The sequence below is a fragment of the Grampus griseus genome, assembly GCF_964374135.1.
Source record: "Grampus griseus genome assembly, chromosome: 6".
Taxonomy (NCBI): domain Eukaryota; kingdom Metazoa; phylum Chordata; class Mammalia; order Artiodactyla; family Delphinidae; genus Grampus; species Grampus griseus.
The window spans coordinates 31,530,517-31,551,291 of record NC_139000.1 but is presented as its reverse complement, the minus strand read 5'-3'; the positions used below and the strand labels follow the sequence as shown (position 1 = coordinate 31,551,291).

General features: G+C 43.6%; 1 protein-coding gene across 1 annotated transcript in view; it reads left to right on the top strand.

The window, feature by feature from the left end:
• Positions 1-20,775, top strand: part of INVS (inversin) — a 142,465-nt gene that overhangs the window by 111,217 nt on the left and 10,473 nt on the right. The window contains 2 exon segments of the mRNA XM_082656550.1: positions 750-1,036; positions 13,899-14,616. Of these exon segments, the coding sequence (XP_082512676.1) occupies positions 750-1,036; positions 13,899-14,616 (1,005 nt within the window).

Sequence of the window (20,775 nt, the reverse complement as noted above, 5' to 3'; positions counted from 1 at the left end):
ACTTCGTCCTTAAGCACCTGACCCTTTTCTGGACCTGCGCTACCTCGGCCCATCTGCCTCACCCGGCCACTCATTTCTAGTCTTGGCCTCCCCTGTCTATTCTGTTGCTACCCAAAGGTTCCAGCTTAGCCACCGGCTACTTGTGTATGACTTCTTGAAAATCACCTGTTATTGTAACAGGTGATTCTGGACCTCATCTGCAAGTTGAGTGGGTTTGACCCATAAGCTCTAAGAGCTCTCGATGGCAGTGTTACGAGATTATAACACACCTCACAGGTGTGTTATAATCAGTTGTGAGGTGCTTTGTAATTTTTTCATGTAATCGTTAAGGTTTACCAGTGGTCTTTTTAACAAATAGAGAAGATTAAGCGTTATCCCTCTGACTATCATTCTCAGTTGCATTCTGATGTGCTTTCTGGAATAGGAGAAAAGGGGTGTAGTTCCAGGGATCACACATACTTGGGGCACACACACCTTGGGATCCTCTTATGTCTCACCAAAAAGTTCCGTATCATATGTGTCTCAACTGGGCACAGGTTGATCTATAAGAGTCTTTCTGCCTCCATCATCCTTTGAGCTATAAGACCTGGATAAAAGACAGGAAATTGTGAAATTGTGAAAATTCTGAATTTCCAAATCCCCCCTGTGTTGTGGTAGCTCCTTTTAAAGTTCAAATCTCACTCAGGAACACTTGAACAGGTAACGAACGCTCTTAATTTTTTCCTCTTCCCCTTTGGCTTTGCTCCCAGGAAGCGAGAAGAAGAAAATAGGCGAAGAGAGGCAGAACAGCAGAAGGGAAGGCTGAGCCCAGATTCCTGCAGACCCCAAGCTCCTCCCTGTCTGCCCAGCACCCAGGCTGAGCCCCGAAGGCAGAGCTGGGCGCCCAGCAAACAGCCTCCCTGCAGCAACAAGGCGCAGGGCCCTGAGCGGAAAGCCTGCAGACGGTCTCCAGGCAGAGGGTCTCCAAGCAGAGCCCCCCAGAAGGAGCAGCATCTCTCCCCAGACTTGCAGAGAACAGATCCCAGAAAACCAAATGGTAGGTGTATTGCCTTGTTATTCAGTGCTAACCTATGGACTGTGGGCTCTTTTGATTCATTTTGATTCATTTTGATTCATTTTGATTCCATTCATAAATGGAATCTTTTGATTCCATTTACATTTAAGGTAATTATGTCAGCACTTAAGTAGGCCATTTTATTATTTATTTGCTCTTTATTTCCTCTGTTTCTCTTTTCTTCCCTTCATTAACCAGACTCTCATGATGTGACAGCCCTGTTGTGTTTCCTCAAGTTCTTTCTTAGCTTGGGACCTTTGCATATAACAATCCTTTTATCTGTATGTACAAAACGTACCTTTTATTTTTCAGCTCTCAGAGTGAATGCTCCTTCCTCTGTACAGCCATGCCTTCCCACTAAACAAGGCTTTGTTTTCCTGCTATATGCTCCCATAGCTTTCCTGTACTTCCCTATTATAAGGATCAACACCTTTCACTGTTATTACTGGCTTACTTGTCTGTTTTTTCCACTAGAATAAGATCTGTAAAATCAGGGTTGCTACAGTTATCTACTGCTGTGTAACAAACTACAGTAAAACTAAGCGGCTTACAATAACAGTTTATTATTTCTTATGATTTTGTGGGTTGGTTGGGCAGTTCCTCTGCAGGCTTCTCCTGCTCTCACTCACGTGGCTACATTCAGTTCAAGGTCAGTGAATTGGATGGTCTAAGATGGACTGACTTGAATGTCTGGCAGTTGACGCTATCAGCTGGGATTCCTCGACTCTGTTTTACCTGGCCTTTCATCCTCCCACAGGCTAAACTGGCTTTCTTACACAGTGGTCTCAGGACATTATTCTAAGAAAGCACAGGAAAAAGCTATAGGACCTCTTGAGGAATAGGCTCTAGAATGTGCACGCTACATTCTGTTGATCAAAGCCAAGTTATATGACCATCCCAGACTAAATAATATGGAGAAATAGGTTCCATCTTTATGCGTACTAGGATGGGAGTCATTTGGGGCTATTAAACAATCTATCACGGTTCCTTCTGGTCACAGATTATTCACATTTCTCCCACATGCAAAATATTCTCACCCTTATCTTAGGACCCCAAAATCTCATGCCAATTATCACATCAAGTTTTAAGTCTGGGATCTTGAGACCAATGTCGTGTCCAGATGTTGTTGAAGTTCCCCAGGTGTGAATCTTTCTGATTCAGAGACCAATGGACAAAACGCACATCAACCACACACTCATCCAGCAAGCAGTGGTGAGACAGGCACAGAATAAACCACAGGAGACATTCCTGTTCCAAAAGGAGAGAAATAGGAGGTACCTAGCAGTCACTAGTCCATAGCAATCCTGAAAGCCAGCTGGTTATACATTAGCAGGGCCCCTACTCTGAGGTATGAAATGTGCCTTGATTAGGGTCTGGTTTTACTCCTATGTGTGTTTTCTATTCCATTGTTCCCCTTGGCTCTGGGCTCGGCCACCTGGGTTCTTGGCTCTACTCTCTGAGAAGTCTTCCTTTTCCTTGAGACATAGCCCATGTTTGCAGCTGAGTAGACTTCTTAGCCTGTTTCCTGCATATAGGAAACGGGGGCCCCGGAGGCTCCTTTTCATTTGGGACCGCCTCAGTAGTTCAAGCTGGTGGCACTCTCAGTGATACAATTACCTCCAACACTTCATGGGTCTTCTATGAATCTGACTGGGTTCACTCTATGTTCCACAACCACATCCATAATTATCTTTCACATAGGCCTCTCTCTGCTTTGGGTGGCGCAGGCTGCTGTGGAACAATGCCCTTGAGATCCTTACAGGTTCTTTTGTCTAGCTGAGAGGTCTGCAATGTACCATCTTTAATATTTTTGAGGTCTTAATAAAGGGTTGCACAGCCATACTCTTGATTTGATCTTCATCTCTAGGTCATATCTTACTATATGAGACTCTTTTGTTGGCAAGAAAAAATGAAAATTTAAAACCGTTTTCTAACCCAGCACACTCTGTGCTCTTTATATTTACTCTCAATTCTGCCTGCAAGCTGAGTAGTTCTTTGTTTCTTTCTCCCCATACCTTAATCATATGCAGCTAAAAAAAGCCAGTTGATATTTTCTTCAACATTCCACCTAGAAAGCTCCTAAGCCATATCTACAAGTTCATTAGGTATATTTTCTATCTTCCAAGTTACTGCAGATGACAGTTTTGCCAATTATCCTGCCACTGACTTACACAGTTCACTTTTCTCCAGACTCCAATAGCAACTTCTTCTCTGCTCCTCCAGACTTCACTAATAGTTTCTTCATTGCCTTTCTATCTTCTGCTCACCAGCCAGTTCCAAAGTCAATGCTCTGGTTTTTTGTTAGGCCAGCGTGTCTCTTTTTTAGGTATCAGTTTCTGTGTTATCTCTAGCGGCGTAACACACCACCCCCAAAACTAAGTGGCTTAAAACAATGGTTTATTATTTTTCACAGTTCTATGGGTTGGTTAGGCAGCTCCTCTACTGGATCAGCTGGGCTTATTCCTGTGGTTGCTAGAAGTTTGGCCAGACTAAAAAGTCCAAATGGCTTCCTTCACATGTCTTGTAATTGGTGCTGGCTGTTGGCCAAGGTGTCTCAGTTCTCTTCTGTATGACCTTTCATCGTCCAGCAAATTAGACCATCTTCCTTGCATGTTTTTCTCAGGGCAGTGCTCTGAGGGAGAGAAGGTGGAAGCTACAGGTCCTCTTGAGGCCTGGGCTCCAGAACTGTCACACCACTTATACCAGATTCTGTTGCTCGGAGTAATTCTCAAGGCCAGCCCAGCTCAAGAGAGTGGAGATGTAGACATACTGCAAAATCACATTTGAAAGGTGATCAAATGTGGATCCTAGGGTAGGAAGAATCTTTGACCTTTAAACAGTCTCTCAGAAGGAGCAATGTGTCTCTTACTTCTTTATCCCAGCAGGGTGTCTGGCACATAAGAGATATGATAAACGTTTGTTGAATGTATACTAGCTAAGTGCTTGAGATTTGGAGATTGTTAAACATGACACAAAAAGTATTCATTGGGTAAACACATTTTCTGGAACAGAGTCCCATTTTTATGGCAAAGCTTTGCTTCTACCTAGTTCACCAAATCAACTTACGCATGCATTTATTCAACAGATGTGTTTTTGAGCCCATACTATGTGCCAGCCATACTGAATTATAAATAAGACTAAGGACCATACCATCAGCATTTTCTTTCAGCAGTGAGCACAGTATTGGTTACATAGGTAAATATTTCTTGACCTGACTCGTCACTTAGAAAGCACCTGTTGAAAGTTTGATTGGTTTTGGGTTTACTCTGTACCCCAAGAATTATACTTAATTCCTGCAACTTCAAATAGACAATGGCTTTCCCCCAATCCAGTGCTCTACAGAGCAGAGAGAAGGGGGAGCACAGTTATTTCAGGCTACTTACAACTACACAGGGTAATTGTGGCTTGTATTCACCTTACTATAAAATATCTTGAGACAGTTATGCTGCAAAACTAGTCACATCTACTGTGGACCTGGTCACATTCAGGTAGTTATTTCATATCCTGAGAAGTCCATGAAGATTGTTTTTTTCATAACCAATCCTTTTGTCCTTAATTTACTGATACTACTGATAGTTAGACTTCCTCTCCTCACTATTGGTTTAAAGGTGAACTAGTGCATGGTTGTATAATGATTTTCAAGCCATGTAGGGCTCATGAAATGAATTCAGTGGATTGGACTAGGATAATTTTCACGAAACAGACTTCAATAGAACCTATCAAAGTTCATTGCACATTATAAAGGTAATAAGTTCAGTTGCAGTTATATGTCTTTGTACATAGGGGTGTATGTGTGCATGTGTGTGTGTTTGTATACATGCAGATGAGTATACTGGGCCACAATTTAAGATTTATTTCTTGGTATGGGTTATTGTCAAAAAGTTTTGAAAATTAGTGTTCTAGAACAGTTGAGAGGCAGGAGAGCTCCTCATTCATTTGAGGGCAGGACGTGGTGTCCTGAATAAGAGACCTCTGGGAAAAGCCAGATTCAGATATGCAAACAGGCTCAGAGAAGCCCAGCATCCAGACTTTGGGGAGAGTTGGAAGAAGGGAGGCCCGTGAGCCTGATTCAGGTGTAAGGAGAGGCAGCTCCAGTTTCACGGGCAGCCTTTGCCCTTGCTGACCTGCCCAAGAGGCCAGAGTACAGAGGAAAATAGGGAGATACTTCTAAGAATCAAGACTGGACATCGACCAGGGCTTCTCCAGTACAGTGTTCCCAGGAAACCCAACATAATTGGGCAAAGGACATCCCAAGCCACATTATGTTTGGCCACATAAGAGAGGTTACAGCTGCCTCAGCTGATCAGTGATCAGGCAGTACAGCCTTTGCAGCATGGGCATCCTAGCAGGAAGCCAGAGAGGGGAAACGTTGACCACTTCTTCTTCTCCATTATCCTATTTCATAAATTAGAGCCTGAGGGTTGTTAGAGAGCATCTAGTTCAGCCTCCTCAAAACAAGTCAGCACCCTGAGGCCCTGAGAGAAGGGCTTGCCTAAGGTCTCTTAACAGGTGATTGCTTTCTTCTTCCTTATTCTTCCCTTTTTGTTGTTTACAATGTGTATAGAGCATAATGGCTAAGTGTGTAAGCTTTAGACCCTACCACTTACTAGCTATACAATCTTAAGCAGGTTACATAGCCTCTCCAAGCCTCCTTTTCTTTATTTGTAAAAAAACAAAAAAACAAAAAAGAGAGAGAGAGATAATAATGCCTGTCTTAGAAAATTGTGACCATTAATGAGATAACCCATGTAAAGATTTAAACACAGTGCCTAAAGTACTCTATAAGTATGAGCTGTTACTATAATTAACCTCATTACTATTTCAAAGGGGGGAAGGAAAGAGAGGAAGGAGACACTATTTAGAAAGACCACTGTGACTGGGTGGAGGATGGATTTGGAGGGCCACATAGGGCCTATACTAAGGCACAGTAGCAGCAGGGTGATGAGAAGCGGATGGACTTGAGAGGTAGAATTGCAATGACTTGGCAGCAGAGTGCTTGTGGGAGGTGGTGGAATAAAGCTGTCTTTGAGTCAGTGTGGTTCTCAGGAGAGTCTAGTGGAGGAGAAACTCACTATTTTAAAGGCCATCCCTGATGTTTTCTTATTCTCACCATATGGGCTGCCAGGGCTAGTGGGTATGATTGGTGGGAGTATCAGGGGGCCCTTACATTTGGCACATGTGCAGTGTCTAAGGCAGCAAACTCTATTACCGTCTAGATACCAGAGACTCCTTGACGTCTTTTCCTTACTCCAATTATGTATATTCAGCTATTTACTATGTCCTCATTTAGGTGTCCCAAAGGCATCTCAAACTCAACCTGTCCAAGACAGAACTGATCATGATTTCATGTAAAACTACTCCTCATATTGGTTAATATCCAATACTTGTCCATCTGTATGTCCATCCCAGGAGTAAAAATCTGATCATTATCTTCTTTTCCTTTACCACTCAAAATCCAATCTGTCACCGGGTCTTGTCACCTTTACTTCCTAAATAGCTTTCAAATCATTCTTTGTATCTCATCCACCACCACCACATAGTCTACCTAACATTTGCTTACCTTCATCTCTAACTTGGACTGTTGCAGTAGCTTCCTAACTGGTCTTACTTATCTACTCTGACTCCCCTAATCCATTTTCCTCTCTGTGAGCATATTGGTCCCTTCAATATGAAATCTCATTATATTCCTCCCCTACCCAAGGCCCTGGAATCAACCACTTCTCCAAGGAACCTGGTTCCTTTTGTTGGAGATGGTATTAGAATCCAAGATCTGAGTGCTAGGTGTGTATACTACTCTGGGACTGTCATTGCTCCTAAACCCTTTCAGCAGAGAGAACTGAGAAATATTTATATCTATTTGTGCACCTATCAGTGTATATGTGTATTACACACACACACACACACACACATACACACATCCACACACACACTGATTTCACACTGTTACCTCCAATTCCATCCAACACCACAGGGTTTATTCTAGCTTTTATCTTTTTATTTGAAATTTTTTTCTCCAACAGTGAAAGACCTGGCTCCCATTATCTATGATATATATGCTTATTTGTTCAATCCTAGTATACACGTAAAGTAGATTCAGAATTGCCAACCCATACCCCTTTGAGAAGTAAATTTACTAAATAGAGCATAGTATTTACATACATTTCTTTTTGTCCTTAGTCTTACAGTACTCAGCCAAAATATGATTTTATAAAGTTACTTGGGTGAGTTCCCTTCTTCTCCACCTTTTTAGTGTGGTTACCTGATCTGATCTTGTAATAGTGTTAGGTTTATTTGTTATTGTTTTTATTCCATTTTGGGTTCTTTCCCACATCCTAGCTGATTCTAATTACTGTTCTTTTTTTTTTTTGGTAGTTGGGTACCTTTTATTTAAACAGAAAATGACATTTTCTCATAATTATAAAATTACTTAATGTACATTACCAAAAAATTAAAATCAGAGAAAAGAACAAAGAAGAAAAAATTAAAATCCTCCTTAATCTTAAACTATACAAACCCTTCTACTATAACTTTTTTTTAATTCAGAAAATTGTGGGCATCCTGTTTTGAGATGTTCTTACATAATTTCTTTGTTTTCAACAAAAATGTTACTAGCTGCTTAGCCTTATATCAAATTATGAATACAGCATGCTTTGTTTAATCATGACTGTGTTGGACATATAAACTAAACAGCCTTTCATATAAGTTTTTGTATATACCTCTAATTTTTATGGCTCTTTAAACATGCTGCCAGGGACTTCCCCGGTGGCTCAGTTGTTAAGAATCTGCCTGCCAATGCAGGGGACACGGGTTCAAGCCCTGGTCCAGGAAGATCCCACATGCCGTGGAGCAACTAAGCCCATGCGCCGTGACTACTGAGCCTGCGCTCTACAGCCTGCGAGCCACAACTACTGAGCCCACGTGCCACAACTACTGAAGCCCGCGCGCCTAAAGCCCGTGCTCCACAACAAGAGAAGCCACCGCAATGAGAAACCCGCGCACCGCAATGAAGAGTAGCCCCTGGTCGCCGCAACTAGAGAAAGCCCATGCACAGCAACGAAGATGCAAAGCAGCCAAATAAATAAATAGATAGATAGAAAATTTAGAAAGTAAATAAAAGATAAATAGAAAATAAATAAAAGAAAATTTAAAAACAAAAACCCAAAAAAAAACATGCTGCCAGACTTCTTGGAATCCAGGAAGGTTTCAGATGTTTGTTTCACCCTTGCAAAAGCAAAAACCAAAAAACTCTCTCCAAACACTTAGGCAAATAATGGTTTTACTAAATCCTAGTTAGTAAGATGGAATTTTGTCATATTTTTATTGGCTTTGTGTATCTATTTTCTGGATTATTCACTGATGTCTGCTGTCAATTTTTTTTTTTTTTTTTTTTTTTTGCTGTATGCGGGCCTCTCACTGTTGTGGCCTCTCACGTTGCAGAGCACAGGCTCCGGACGCACAGGCTTAGCGGCCATGGCTCATGGGCCCAGCCGCTCCACGGCACGTGGGATCTTCCCGGACTGGGGCACAAACCCTTCTCCCCTGCATCGGCAGGCGGACTCTCAACCACTGCGCCATGAGGGAAGCCCTCCACTGTCAATTTTTAAATTGGTTTTTCATTTTCTTAGTATTTCTAAAAGGTCTTTATGTAATAAGGATAGTAACCTTTCTCTGTCATATATAATGAACTTTTTTTGTTTACCTTTTAATTCTGTTTCATTTTTTTCTTCTGAGATTTTTTTCTTTGTGGTTTTATGCCAAGAAAAGCTTTTTCCCACTTTAAGATCTAATAAATACATATATTTTCTAATTTTTACTATCTATATTTCGTTATATAGTGAGGTTGGAATTGAATGATTTCTTTTTAGAGAATAAGCAGTTGTTCTAGCCATAAACATGGAATAATCCTGAGCTGCAGTGCTGGCAGTAGGCTTGTGAATAATGACTTCTGAAGGAGTATAGCATCACTCTCTGGGGTCATACCCAGGGCCTGTGAGCACCTCATCTCCTGGGTCCACAAATTCAAAATGCTATCTTTATTGTTTATTTTCATATATGGGAATATTTTTAGCATTCTATTCTTTCTCACTGATCTATCTCTACTAATACCTAAATCACGTTATCTTTATCATTACTAGCTATTAGTATCTAAGGATATCTAGCCGTCTCTTTATTATTTTTCTTTTTTCTCTTCTTTTTAATAAAGTTTGCTTTTTAGAGCAGTTTTAAGTTCACAGCAAAACTGAGCAGAAAGTACAGAGAGTTCCCACATACTCCTACTCCCACACATGTACATACTCCCTAACATCAACACCCAGCTTAGCACGTTTGCTACAATTGATGACCTACACTGACACATCATTATCACCCAAGTCCAATTTACATCAGGATTCACACCTGGTGTTCTACATTCTGTGGGTTTTCACAAATGTATAATGACTTGTATCCTGCATTGTGTCATACAGAATAGTTTCACTGCCCGTATTAGGGGTCTCCAGAGAAACAGAACCAGTTAGATAGATAGATAGATAGACAGACAGACAGACAGACATATCGAGAGATTTGGTATAGAAATTTGCTCACTTGATTATGGAGGCTGAGAAGACCCGCAGTCTGCCATCTGTAAGCTGGAGACCCAGGAAAGTTGGTGGTGTGATTCAGTGAGTCCAAAGGCTTAAGCACAGGAGAGCAGATGCTATGAGTCTGCGTCCAAAGGTTTAGAAATTGAGGGGCTAATGGTACAAATCCTGGTCCAAGTCTAAAAGCCTGATAAACAGGAACACCTGTGTCCAAGGGCAGGCGAAAATGGATGTCCCAGCTCAAGCAAAGAGCACAAAAATCACACTTCCTCCACGGTTTTGTTCTATTTAGGCCCTGAACAGACTGGACAGTGCCCACCTGCCTTAGCGAGGGTGATCTTCTTTACTCAGACTACCAACTCAAATGCTAATCTCTTCTGGAGACACCCTCACAGACACACCCAGAAATAATGTTTTATCAGCTATATGGGCATCCCTTATGCTAGTCAAGTTGACACATAAAATTAACCATCACACTGCCCTAAAACTCCACTGTGCTCTGCCTATGCGTCACTCTCGTCCCCAAACCCCTGGTAACCACTGAGCCATTTAGGATCTCCATAGTTTTGCCTTTTTCCAGAAGGTGATATAGTTGGAATTATATAGTATATGGCCTTTTCAGAGTGGCCTCCTTCACTTAATAATATGTACTAGTAATATTCATGCAAGTAAAGTAATATTTCACTTAATATTCTGCATGGCTTGGTAGCTTATTTCTTTTTGGTACACATTTCACTTTTAGCTCATTTTCTTTTAGTTTATTTCTTTTTATTGCTGAATAATATTCCATTGTCTGGGGACTTCTCTGGTGGTCCAGTGGTTAAGACTCTGTGCTTCCACTGCAGGGGCCTGGGGTTCGATCCTTGGTGGGGGAACTAAGATCCCACATGCCATACGATGCAGCCAAAAAAATAAAATTCCATTGTCTGGATGTACCACAGTTTATCTGTTCACCTACTGAAGGACATCTTGGTTGCTCCAGTTTTGGACAATTATGAATAAAGCTACTATAAACATCCATATGCAGGATGTTGGGTGGACATAAGGTTTTAATTCGTTTGGGGAAATACCAAAGAGCAAGATTGCTGGACTGTATGGTAAGAACATGCTCAGTTTCATAAGACACTGCCAAACAGTCTTCCAAAGTGGCTGCACCATTCTGCGTTCCACCAGCAATGAATGAGAGTTCCTGTTGCTTGTCACGCACATCAGCATTTGGTGTTGTCAGTGTTTTTGATTTTCACCATTCTAGTAGATGTGTAGTTGTATCTTGTTTTAATTAATTGGTTTTTAATTTTGTTTTGTTTTGGTGTGTGTGAAACATTATAATGGTTATAAGAGTCAGAGCTACACAGAAAGGTTTACTCAGAGAAGTGTTGCTCCCTCCTCATCCTACTACTCAGTTTCCATTTCCCTCTTCTTTCTTTCCCTTTCCCACTCCATCCCCATAAGGATCCAATCTCTTCAGTTGCTACATTATCCTTTCTATATTTCTTTTGTACAAATGAGAAGATACAAATACATTCTTTCTTTTTTTTAAACCATACCAGTTTCTTTTGTTTGTTTGTTTGTTTGTTTTTAATTTGGTTGAGTCAGGTCTTAGTTGCAGCAGGCGGGCTCCTTAGTTGTGGCATGTGGGCTTCTTAGTTGTGGCATGCATGTGGGATCTAGTTCCTGGACCAGGGATGGAACCCAGGCCCCCTGCATTGGGAGCGCAGAGCCTTAACCACTGCGCAACCAGGGAAGTCCCAGGTACAAGTATATTTTCTTATATCCTCTTGTTTCTTACATGAAGAGTAGTATAGTTTATATACTCTTTTGCACTTAAGAATAGTTATTTTAAAGTCTGTTTCTGAAAACACAATGTGTGTCTGTTTCATTGTCTATTCTCTCTCCCTCCCTCCCTCTCTCAATTTTGTCTTGTCTCATCTCCCTGTATATTTTTCACTAAGGACTGGATCACTGAATATAAAAAATTAGAGAAATAACTAGAAGCCTAGCATGATATTAATTCCTCCAGGGAGGATTTACATTGGCTTCTCTCAGGTATTCAGGAGCAAGAACAATCCAAGTTCACCTTAATCCAGTTTCCAAAACTGAGATGATATAGAGCTGGGCTTCAGTCCCTGCAACGTCAATCCATGGCCAGTGGACCCTTTTTCCTAAGACATAGCCTTCCAGAGTCCCAGTCCAAAACAACGCTTCTTGGCAGGATCTGGACTCCAAGTTTTGTCCTCCAAACCTCAAGGAGCCTCATTTCCCTAGGGATGTGTGGCCCCAAATGCCCTGCTCATCTCCTGGTTGCCTGATTCGCTTGGATCTTGGCCCCATATTTTTTTCTGCCTTGTTAGCTCTTTGATGCCTTCAAACAGGTAGTTTGTAATATTTTGTTTAACTTTTCTATTGTCCTTTTGGGTGAGTATGCTTCAATTCTGCCATTATGAAAGCAGAAGTTCCTTCACTGTTTTTCACATTGAGACTAAAATTTTTATTTTATATGTTGTATTTAGTTATTTTAAATATATATATATATATTCTTTTCTCAAATTCTAAATTTCTTTTATGTGTTTAATGAGTGCATGTGTGTGAGTGTGCATACACACTGTCCTATTAGCTAAAATTTTTGTTGATCTAATCTTCCTATTTTCTCTATTAACTGTTCCTCATGGTAGATTGTTTCCTTGTGTATTTTGTAATTTGGGATTGTGAAGTTATTTTCAGGAGGTCCCCTCTGTGCAGCCTGAGTTGAGGTCATGCTATCCGAAGCAATACTGTGTTTGCTTCTAAGAGGCACCCTGCGATACCGCCATCCTGAGACTAGTGTTTTTTTGGGTTTTTTTTTTTGCGGTACGTGGGCCTCTCACTGTTGTGGCCTCTCCCATTGCAGAGCACAGGCTCCGGATGCGCAGGCTCAGCGGCCATGGCTCATGGGCCCAGCTGCTCCGCGGTATGTGGGATCCTCCCGGACCAGGGCACAAACCCGCGTCCCCTGCATCGGCAGGCAGACTCTCAACCACTGCGCCACCAGGGAAGCCCCTGAGACTAGTTTTTATATTAATTTTTCCTATGGGTTGAGATTAAATGAATACCAAACCCATGTGAGGCACAGCACTTTGGTTTCAAATTCTCATGCATGACTCTTTACCCCATCCTGAACCTAAGCTGAGACAAATTTCCTTGTCATCTTCCAGTGCTGGGAAGATACTTTATCTGGACCATCATTTCCCAAGGGTCTACCACCTCAAGAGTCCTGGCTTCATGCAGGGTCCTGTTTCCAGTTAACTTTCTGCCTGCAAGGCTCATTTTCTGTTCTTATCTGGATGTTAAAACAACCAGTTATTTAATAAGACCAGCCGTTGCCCCACTTCACCGCTACCACTTGCCCGACAATCGCTGGATCAGCTCACAAGCTTATCACTTGGGTTCTCAGTTTTCCCTTTGTTTTTGGCCCCCAGGAATTTCCTTTATTTTCTTGAAGGCACTGTGGTGCTTTTAAAGTAATGTTTATTATAAATATTTTAGTCTGCATTTCTAGGTACTTTTTTATAATATCTTTTTTTTTACATTTTATTTTATTTTTGGCTGCATTGGGTCTTCCTTGCTGCGCATGGGCTTTCTCTAGTTGCGGTGAGCAGGGGCTACTCTTACTTGCGATGCTTGGGCTTTTCATTGCAGTGGCTTCTCTTGTTGCAGAGCATGGGCTCTAGGCGTGCAGACTCAGTAGTTGTGGCGCACGGGCTCTAGAGCACAGGCTCAGTAGTTGTGGCGCACGGGCTTAGTTGCTCCATGGCATGTGGGATCTTCCTGGACAAGGGATCGAACCTGTGTCCCTTGCATTGGCAGGTGGATTCTAAACTGCTGCGCCACCAGGAAATAGGTCTTTTTTTTTTAATACTTATTTGGCTGAACCGGGTCTTAGTGGCGGCATGCGGGATCTTTTAGTTGTGGCACGTGGGATCTAGTTCCCTGACCACGGATCGAACTCGGGCCCCCTGCATTGGGAACGCAGGGTCTTAACCACTGGACCACCGGGGAAGTCCCATTTCTAGGTATTTGTAGGGGAAGGCTTTCAGGTTATCTAACCTACTGTTGCTAGAAATAGAAGTTAAACAATTTTTTCCTAATCGTAATCAGCACTATCACGGTGATACAAGAGGACAAGTCTGAATTTTTTTTTTTTTTTTTTTTTGTGAACAGTGAGCAGAACTGCCCTACTATGCAAGTTTTGGACAATAAAGATTCTTCCCCTTCTTCCTTGTCTCCCCAAGAAACATCCAGAGAACATTCTAAAGGCCGATCTGCCTGTGTCCACTTCAGCCCCAGTGAAGGCAGTGATGGAAACAGGCGTCCAGGAGCCTCCTCTGTCGAGAAGTCCAGAGGTGAGACAGTTGGCGAGAAGCAGTGTGACAAGGGGAAAGGCTCCTTGAAGCAGCCCTCCTGTGTCAGGGCGTCTGGGCCTGCTGAGGAAGGAGAGGACCCCAGTTGGGCAGCTGCAAGCCTTCCACAGCAGGACGGCCACTGGAAGCCCAGCCGGCGGCAGGATGCAGCACCCAAGGCCAAATGTGCCTCCCAGAAAAGGCGCAGCCAGGAGCTCAGAGGAGGGAGGCGCTCCCCGGCTGGGTCCAGCCGGCCTGGCAGTGCCAAGGGGGAGGCCGTCCATGCTGGGCAGAGTCCTCTCCACCACCGGATGCCAAGAAACACAGTGACGCAGGACAAGCTCGCAGGAGGGACCCACTCAGATTTGCCATCGAGCACAGAGGTGTTGAGGTCAGGAGTCAGGAAGCTGGGTACATCCGCCCTGTTGGAGGACACTCAGCTATCTAAGGAGACTGATCCAGCACCTGGTCCCCTCTCTGGGCAGAGTGTGAATATTGACCTTCTCCCCGTAGAGCTGCGGCTGCAGATAATACAGAGAGAAAGAAGCAGGAAAGAGCTGTTTCGCAAAAAGAACAAGGCAGCAGCGGTCATCCAGCGGGCCTGGAGAAGGTAGGAAGATGGGATGCCACCGCATCTTTTTGGCGCTGTGTCTGTCCTAATCCCCCTGATGTGATACCCCCTGTGCTCTGTGATACTTTCTAGTGAATTCCATGTGCTGCCATGACAAGGCCAATTTTATTGAGCCAACCCATGAGAGTCACACATGTGTATATCTTAGTAATTTATATTGGGTAAGCTATTTGGAAGGTGTTTTTACCCAGAAAGATAGGAAAGTACCCAGGATAGCCTGGTGCAAATGAAAAACCATGAAGCCTAAGTTTCAGGTGAAGCTCTAAGAGGTTATCTGACCTTGAGCAAATCACTCAGCCTCCCTGACCCTGAGTTTCCTCCTCTGTAAAATGGGATTTAACAATTGCCACACCCGTCCTGTTCACGTGACAGGTTGCTAGAATGAGATGACGTGTGCTTTGTAAATTCTAAAGCACTACACATTTAAGGTATTTTGTCTTCCTTCTTTACTACACAGGAATTAGAGACAGTGGATTAAGTGACTGAAATTTATCACAAAAACCTGTGTGAGCCTCAGTCAAGCTCAGAATGTGGGGTAGGAGCTGGGAGTGGTGGAGGAGGCTTACCGAAACCCTGAGGTGAACACCCTCAGGGGGTAATTCTGGGAGGACTGGAAGAGTGCTGTGCTACAAGTTTTCACATATCTCACAGTCTCCTTCACACTGCAGGCCCCAGGAGGGCCTCCATCCAGATTAGGCCTTTCAGTGATGACCACGCCCAGGGGAGGGCCGGACCGTCGGCCCCAGGTGGGGGTCATGTGGTCTCCATCTCCAGAGAGAGGGAGTTTTACGGGGGAACAAAGCAAGCAGATCACTACGAGTGCAGGTGTGCCTCTGTCAGGAGATAAAAGGGCCGAAGAAACCCTGCTGTTGGCAGAGGGAGGGCTGAGCGGCTTGTGAGGTCCAGGGAGAGGCCTCAGGGACTGTCATGCCAAAGCCTCCTAACCCAGAGCCGGGCGACCTGCACGGCCTTCGCTGTAGTGCGTCTTCACATCCGTTCAGGCTCGTGGCTGTTTACAAAGTCGTCTCATGCCTGACCCCTTGGCTCTCCCAACCATCGCCAGGAAGCCGTCACGATAGGGATCAGCGTCCCTGTTTTTCAGACAAGCAATGGTCTCAGGAAAAAAGACCTGTCCTGATGGTCAGACCCAGCACTCGAAGTTCTTTCTGACTTGAGTCCAGGGGCCTTTCCCTTACATTCTCAGTAAAGGTAGTGTCTGCTGTGGTCAAAATAATGGAGGCGGAGGCCGACCTTGCACTCTGCACCTTAGGACAGGCTGGAGGACAGGCTGCCTGGATGGTCTCTCATGCATCAAGGTAATGTTGTTATGGGGGATGTTGTTGTTAGCACTGTTACTAATACTGGTAGTTGAATTCATCAGGCACTTGGGCCGGACACTGTTCTAAGCAGTTTTACGTGTATTAACTCATTTAAAATCCTCAGTCACCCTGTGAGGGATACTGGGATTACTGTTCTTCTCCCCATTCCATGAGTGAGGAAACTGAAGCACAGATAGGTTCATCAACCTCAGGCTCCAGAGCCAGCCCTGGCCTGCAGCTGAGACCGTCGGCCTCTGAAGCCACAGATGGGAAGGGTCCCTGCTCCCCCTCCTTGGGGCGTCCTGCCAGGACGTGCACTGGCTACCATCCCAGAGGAACTTTTTGTGAAGTATTTCAGCTGACACCTGGGGTCCAAACAAGCCCACAAGGTTTGCCACGTCAGGCCCCACAGCTGCTCCCCAGCTGCAGTGCCTCCCCATCACACTGTCCTTTGACTCCTTTGAAGAGTCAGCAGCTGACAGGTCCTGTCAGTAAGTGTCCATAGCAGCAAATGAGCCTTCAGTCATTCCCCCCAAGAACAGTGGACTCATAGTCTGTGCACCTATCTGGGGAGGCAATTACACAGGCCCCCTCTGGCTGCACCACTGTGCAATTCCGAGTCCCAGGACATCGACTCCCAAAGGGTTTCTGGGAAGCTGCACACCGTGGCAAGTCCTGTGTCTGGTGACAGTAAAAATCCTTTTATTGATTCCGCTATGGCCATATATGTCTTCCATTTGAAGCACAGGAGCCCTAAGTGCTGTCCGGGGACAGTGTGTGGTGTCCGACAGCAAACCTCAGGGGCACCGAAGGCTGGAGTTGGGAACGGGGCTTGGCACACGACCTCCCATAAATGCAGGCCGCCATCACAGGAGACGTGCCCGGGGGCGGCGGGGAGGCAGGCTGACTGGAAAACGCACAGGATGGGGTGAGCAGATTGAACCTGGGGCCCAGAGAAAATGAAGCTTTGTCTAAGTGTCTGAGTTTTATTACCAGTCAAGACTTGACTATTTTAAAGGTTGAAACTGGATACTGGACAAGCTAGGCTGGGCTGGAAAGTTGCTGTGGTGAAGAGGAGTTGCTGTGTAAGGCTGTTCCCATCGGGTCCTCCAGCATGTTCTGAGGTGAATAAACAAGGTTAGGCTAGACCATAACAAGCGCCCTGCGCCCCGGGCTGAAAGGGATGATTGGGTGTGCTCGGATTCTCAGCAAACCAGGCGCGCACGTTCTCCCTGAGAAGGGGAGAACAGAGGCTGTGACTGACCACTAGGACCATGAGACACAGCCTCGGTCTCCATACCAGAGTCGATGAGGTGGCAGCTGTGCCCCCCTGAAAGCCGGAGCTGTTAGAGCTTCAGCCAACACCCAGGCTTCCTGACAAGTCCTCTGCCCACAGAGCGGGGGTGTGGAAGAACTGACTGCAGAGCGGTATTGTCCTGTTAACTCTCGCTTCTCTCTACACTTGGCTTTTTGGAAATGTGGTACATGTTCTAGTAAAGGGGTGCCACGGTTTGTCACGCTCCAGGAAAAGAAAGGAAGAAGGATGTAGTTCGACTGAAATCAGCCTTTAGGGCAGGAGGGAGGGGCTGCCCCAAGCACTGCAAGGAGCTTCGAGCATTTGGGAAGAAGCTTATGTCCCGGTTGGTGTATTGTAACATCAGGCACAGGGCCTGCTGCCCTCTGCACCCTGTAGGCTCACCAGTAGTTAATCAGCCATGGATCATGAACACTGGTGCAGCTTTCCTTAGGAGGCTCCGAAACATCTGTGCTCAATAAGAGGTTTGGGAGTGCACATGGGATAAACACCATGAGAAAAGCACTAGAGGTAAATATAGCATCATCCTGGTGCCCCTCCCCTCTCTCCCGCCCCAGGCTCTGCCCTCCAACACACTGATCTTAGTAAAATTCAGCTCTTACATTTGTCACTATTCTTAAAACCCCCTGATCATCCCCACCAAGTCCTCAGCAGTATTTGGCTGTTGGACCAGACAGCACTGATTTGGAATGTTGGCCTCTCCTAGCTCTAGCTGTTCGCTTTTCCCCCCGATTTTTATTGTGATAGAATTGGCATATGGCGCTGTATAAGTTTAAGGTGACAGCATGGATTTACATATACTGTGAAATGATTACCACAATAAGTTTAGTTAACATCCGTCATCTCACACAGATAAAAAGGATTTTCTTCCTTGTGATGCGAACTCTTAAGATTTACTCTTTAACAGCTTTCATATATACCATAAAGCAGTGTTAGCTACAGTCATCATGCTGTACGTTACATCCCCGGTACTTATTTGTCTTACAACTGGAAATCTGCACCTTTTGATCACTTTCATCCAATTCCCCTCCTCTAATAACCACAAATCTGATTTCCTTTTCTATGAGTTTGGGTTTTTTTGTTTTTGTTTTTGAAGATTTCACATGTAAGTGAAATAATACAGTAGTTGTCTTTCTCTGATTTATTTCACTTAGCATAATGCCCTCAAGGTCCATCCATGTTGTTGCAAATGGCAGGATTTCCTTCTTATTTTAGGCTGAATAATATTCTACTGTGTGTATATATAATATATATAATAATCTAATGTGTGTGTGTATATATATATATATTCCACAACTTCTTTATTTGTTCATCCATCAGTGGACACTTAGGTTGTTTCCATGTTCTGGCTATTGTAAATACTACTACTATGAACATAGGGGTGCAGATGTCTCTTCATTTCCTTCAGATATATACCCTGTAGTGGGACTGCTGGATCATATGGTAGCTCTATTTTTAATTTTTTGAGGAACCTGCATAGTGGCTGCACCAATTTACATTCTCACTAACAGTGCAGGAGGGTCCCGTTTTCTCCACATTCTCACCAGCACTTTTCTCTTGTCTTTTTGATGACAACTGTTCTAATGGATATGATATCTCATTGTGGGTTTTTTTATAGATTTATTTTTATTTTTGGCTGCGTTGGGTCTTCATGCTGCACGGAGGCTTTCTCTAGTTGCAGTGAGCAGGGGCTACTCTTCGTTGTGGTGCGCGGGCTTCTCAGTGCTGTGGCTTCTCTTGTGGAACCCGGGCTCTAGGCACACGGGCTTCAGAAGCTGTGGCGTGCGTGCTCAGCAGCTGTGGCGCACAGGCTTAGTTGCTCCACAGCATGTGGGATTTTCCTGGACCAGGGATCAAACCTGTGTCCCCTGCATTGGCAAGCAGATTCTTAACCACTGCGCCACCAGGGAAGTCCCTCTCACTGTGATTTTGATTTGCATTTCCTTGACGATTAGTGATGTTGAACACCTTTTTATATACCTGTCGGCCATCTTTATATCTTGGGAAAATTTCTATTCAGGTTCCTTGCACATTGGATTATTATTATTATTTGCTATCTAGTTGTATGACTTCTTTATATACTTTGGATATTAACCTCTTATCATATACATGGTTTGCAAATTTTTTTTTTGCATTTGTAGGTTGCCTTTTTTATTCTGTTGATCATTTCTTTTGCTGTGCAGAAGCTTTTTAGTTTGATGTAGTCCCACTTATTTTTTATTTTGTTGCTTATGCTTTAAGTGTTGTTTCTAGGAAATCACTGCAAAGACCCACGTTATGGAACTTTTTCCTGTGTTTTCTTCGAGGAGTTTTGTGGTTTCTGGTCTTTTATTTAAGTCTTTAATCCACTTTGAGTTCATTTCTGTGAGTGGTGTAAAATAGGGTTCTAGTTTCATCCTTTCACATGTGAATATTTAATTTTCCCAGTACCATTTACTGAAGAGACTGTCTTTTCTCCATTGAGTATTCTTGGCTCCCTTGTCAAATATTAGTTGACTATTTATATATGGGTTTATTTCTGGGCTCTAAATTCTGTCCTGTTGGTCTATGTGTCTATTTTTATTCCATTTATACTGTTTTGATTACTATAGGTTTATAGTGTAGCTTGAAATCAGGAAGTGTGATGCTTTATTCTTTCTCAGGATTGCTTTGGCTATTTTGTGTTTCTATATAAATTTTGGTATTATTCTACTTCTGTTTTTTCCCCATATTTATTATTTATTTATTTATTATTTGGCTGTGCCGCATCTTGGTTGTGGCATGCGGGATCTTTAGTTGCGGCATGCGGTATCTTTTAGTTGCGGAATGCAAACTCTTAGTTGCGGCATGTGGGATCTAGTTCCCTGATCAGGGATCAAACCCAGGCCTCCTGCATTAGGAGCGTGGAGTCTTAAGCACTGGAACACCAGGGAAGTCCCTCTAATTCTGTTTATTTTTTTAAAAGCTATTGGAATCTTGATAGGGATTGAATCTATAAATGGCTTTGGGTAGCATAGATATTTTAACAATATTAATTCTTCCAATCCATGAACACGGAATACCCTTCCATTTATTTGCATTTTCTTTTTTTCTTTTTTTTTTTTTGCGGTACACGGGCCTCTCACTGCTGTGGCCTCTCCTGTTGTGGAGCACAGGCTCCGGACGCGCACGCTCAGCGACCATGGCTCACGGGCCTAACCGCTCTGCAGCATGTGGGATCTTCCCGGACCAAGGCATGAACCCGTGTCCCCTGCATCAGCAGGTGGACTCTCAACCACTGTGCCACCAGGGAAGCCCTATTTGTATTTTCTTCAGTTTCTTTCATCAATGTCTTGTAGTTTTCAGGGTAGAGATTTTTTCACCTCCTTGGTTAAACTTACTCCTAAGTATTTTATTGTTTTTGATGCTACTGTAAATGGAATTCTTTTATTTATTTTTCACATCACTCTTAATGTATAGAAACACTACTGATTTTGTATATTAATTTTATATCCTGCACCTGTACTGAAGTTGTTGATTAGTTCT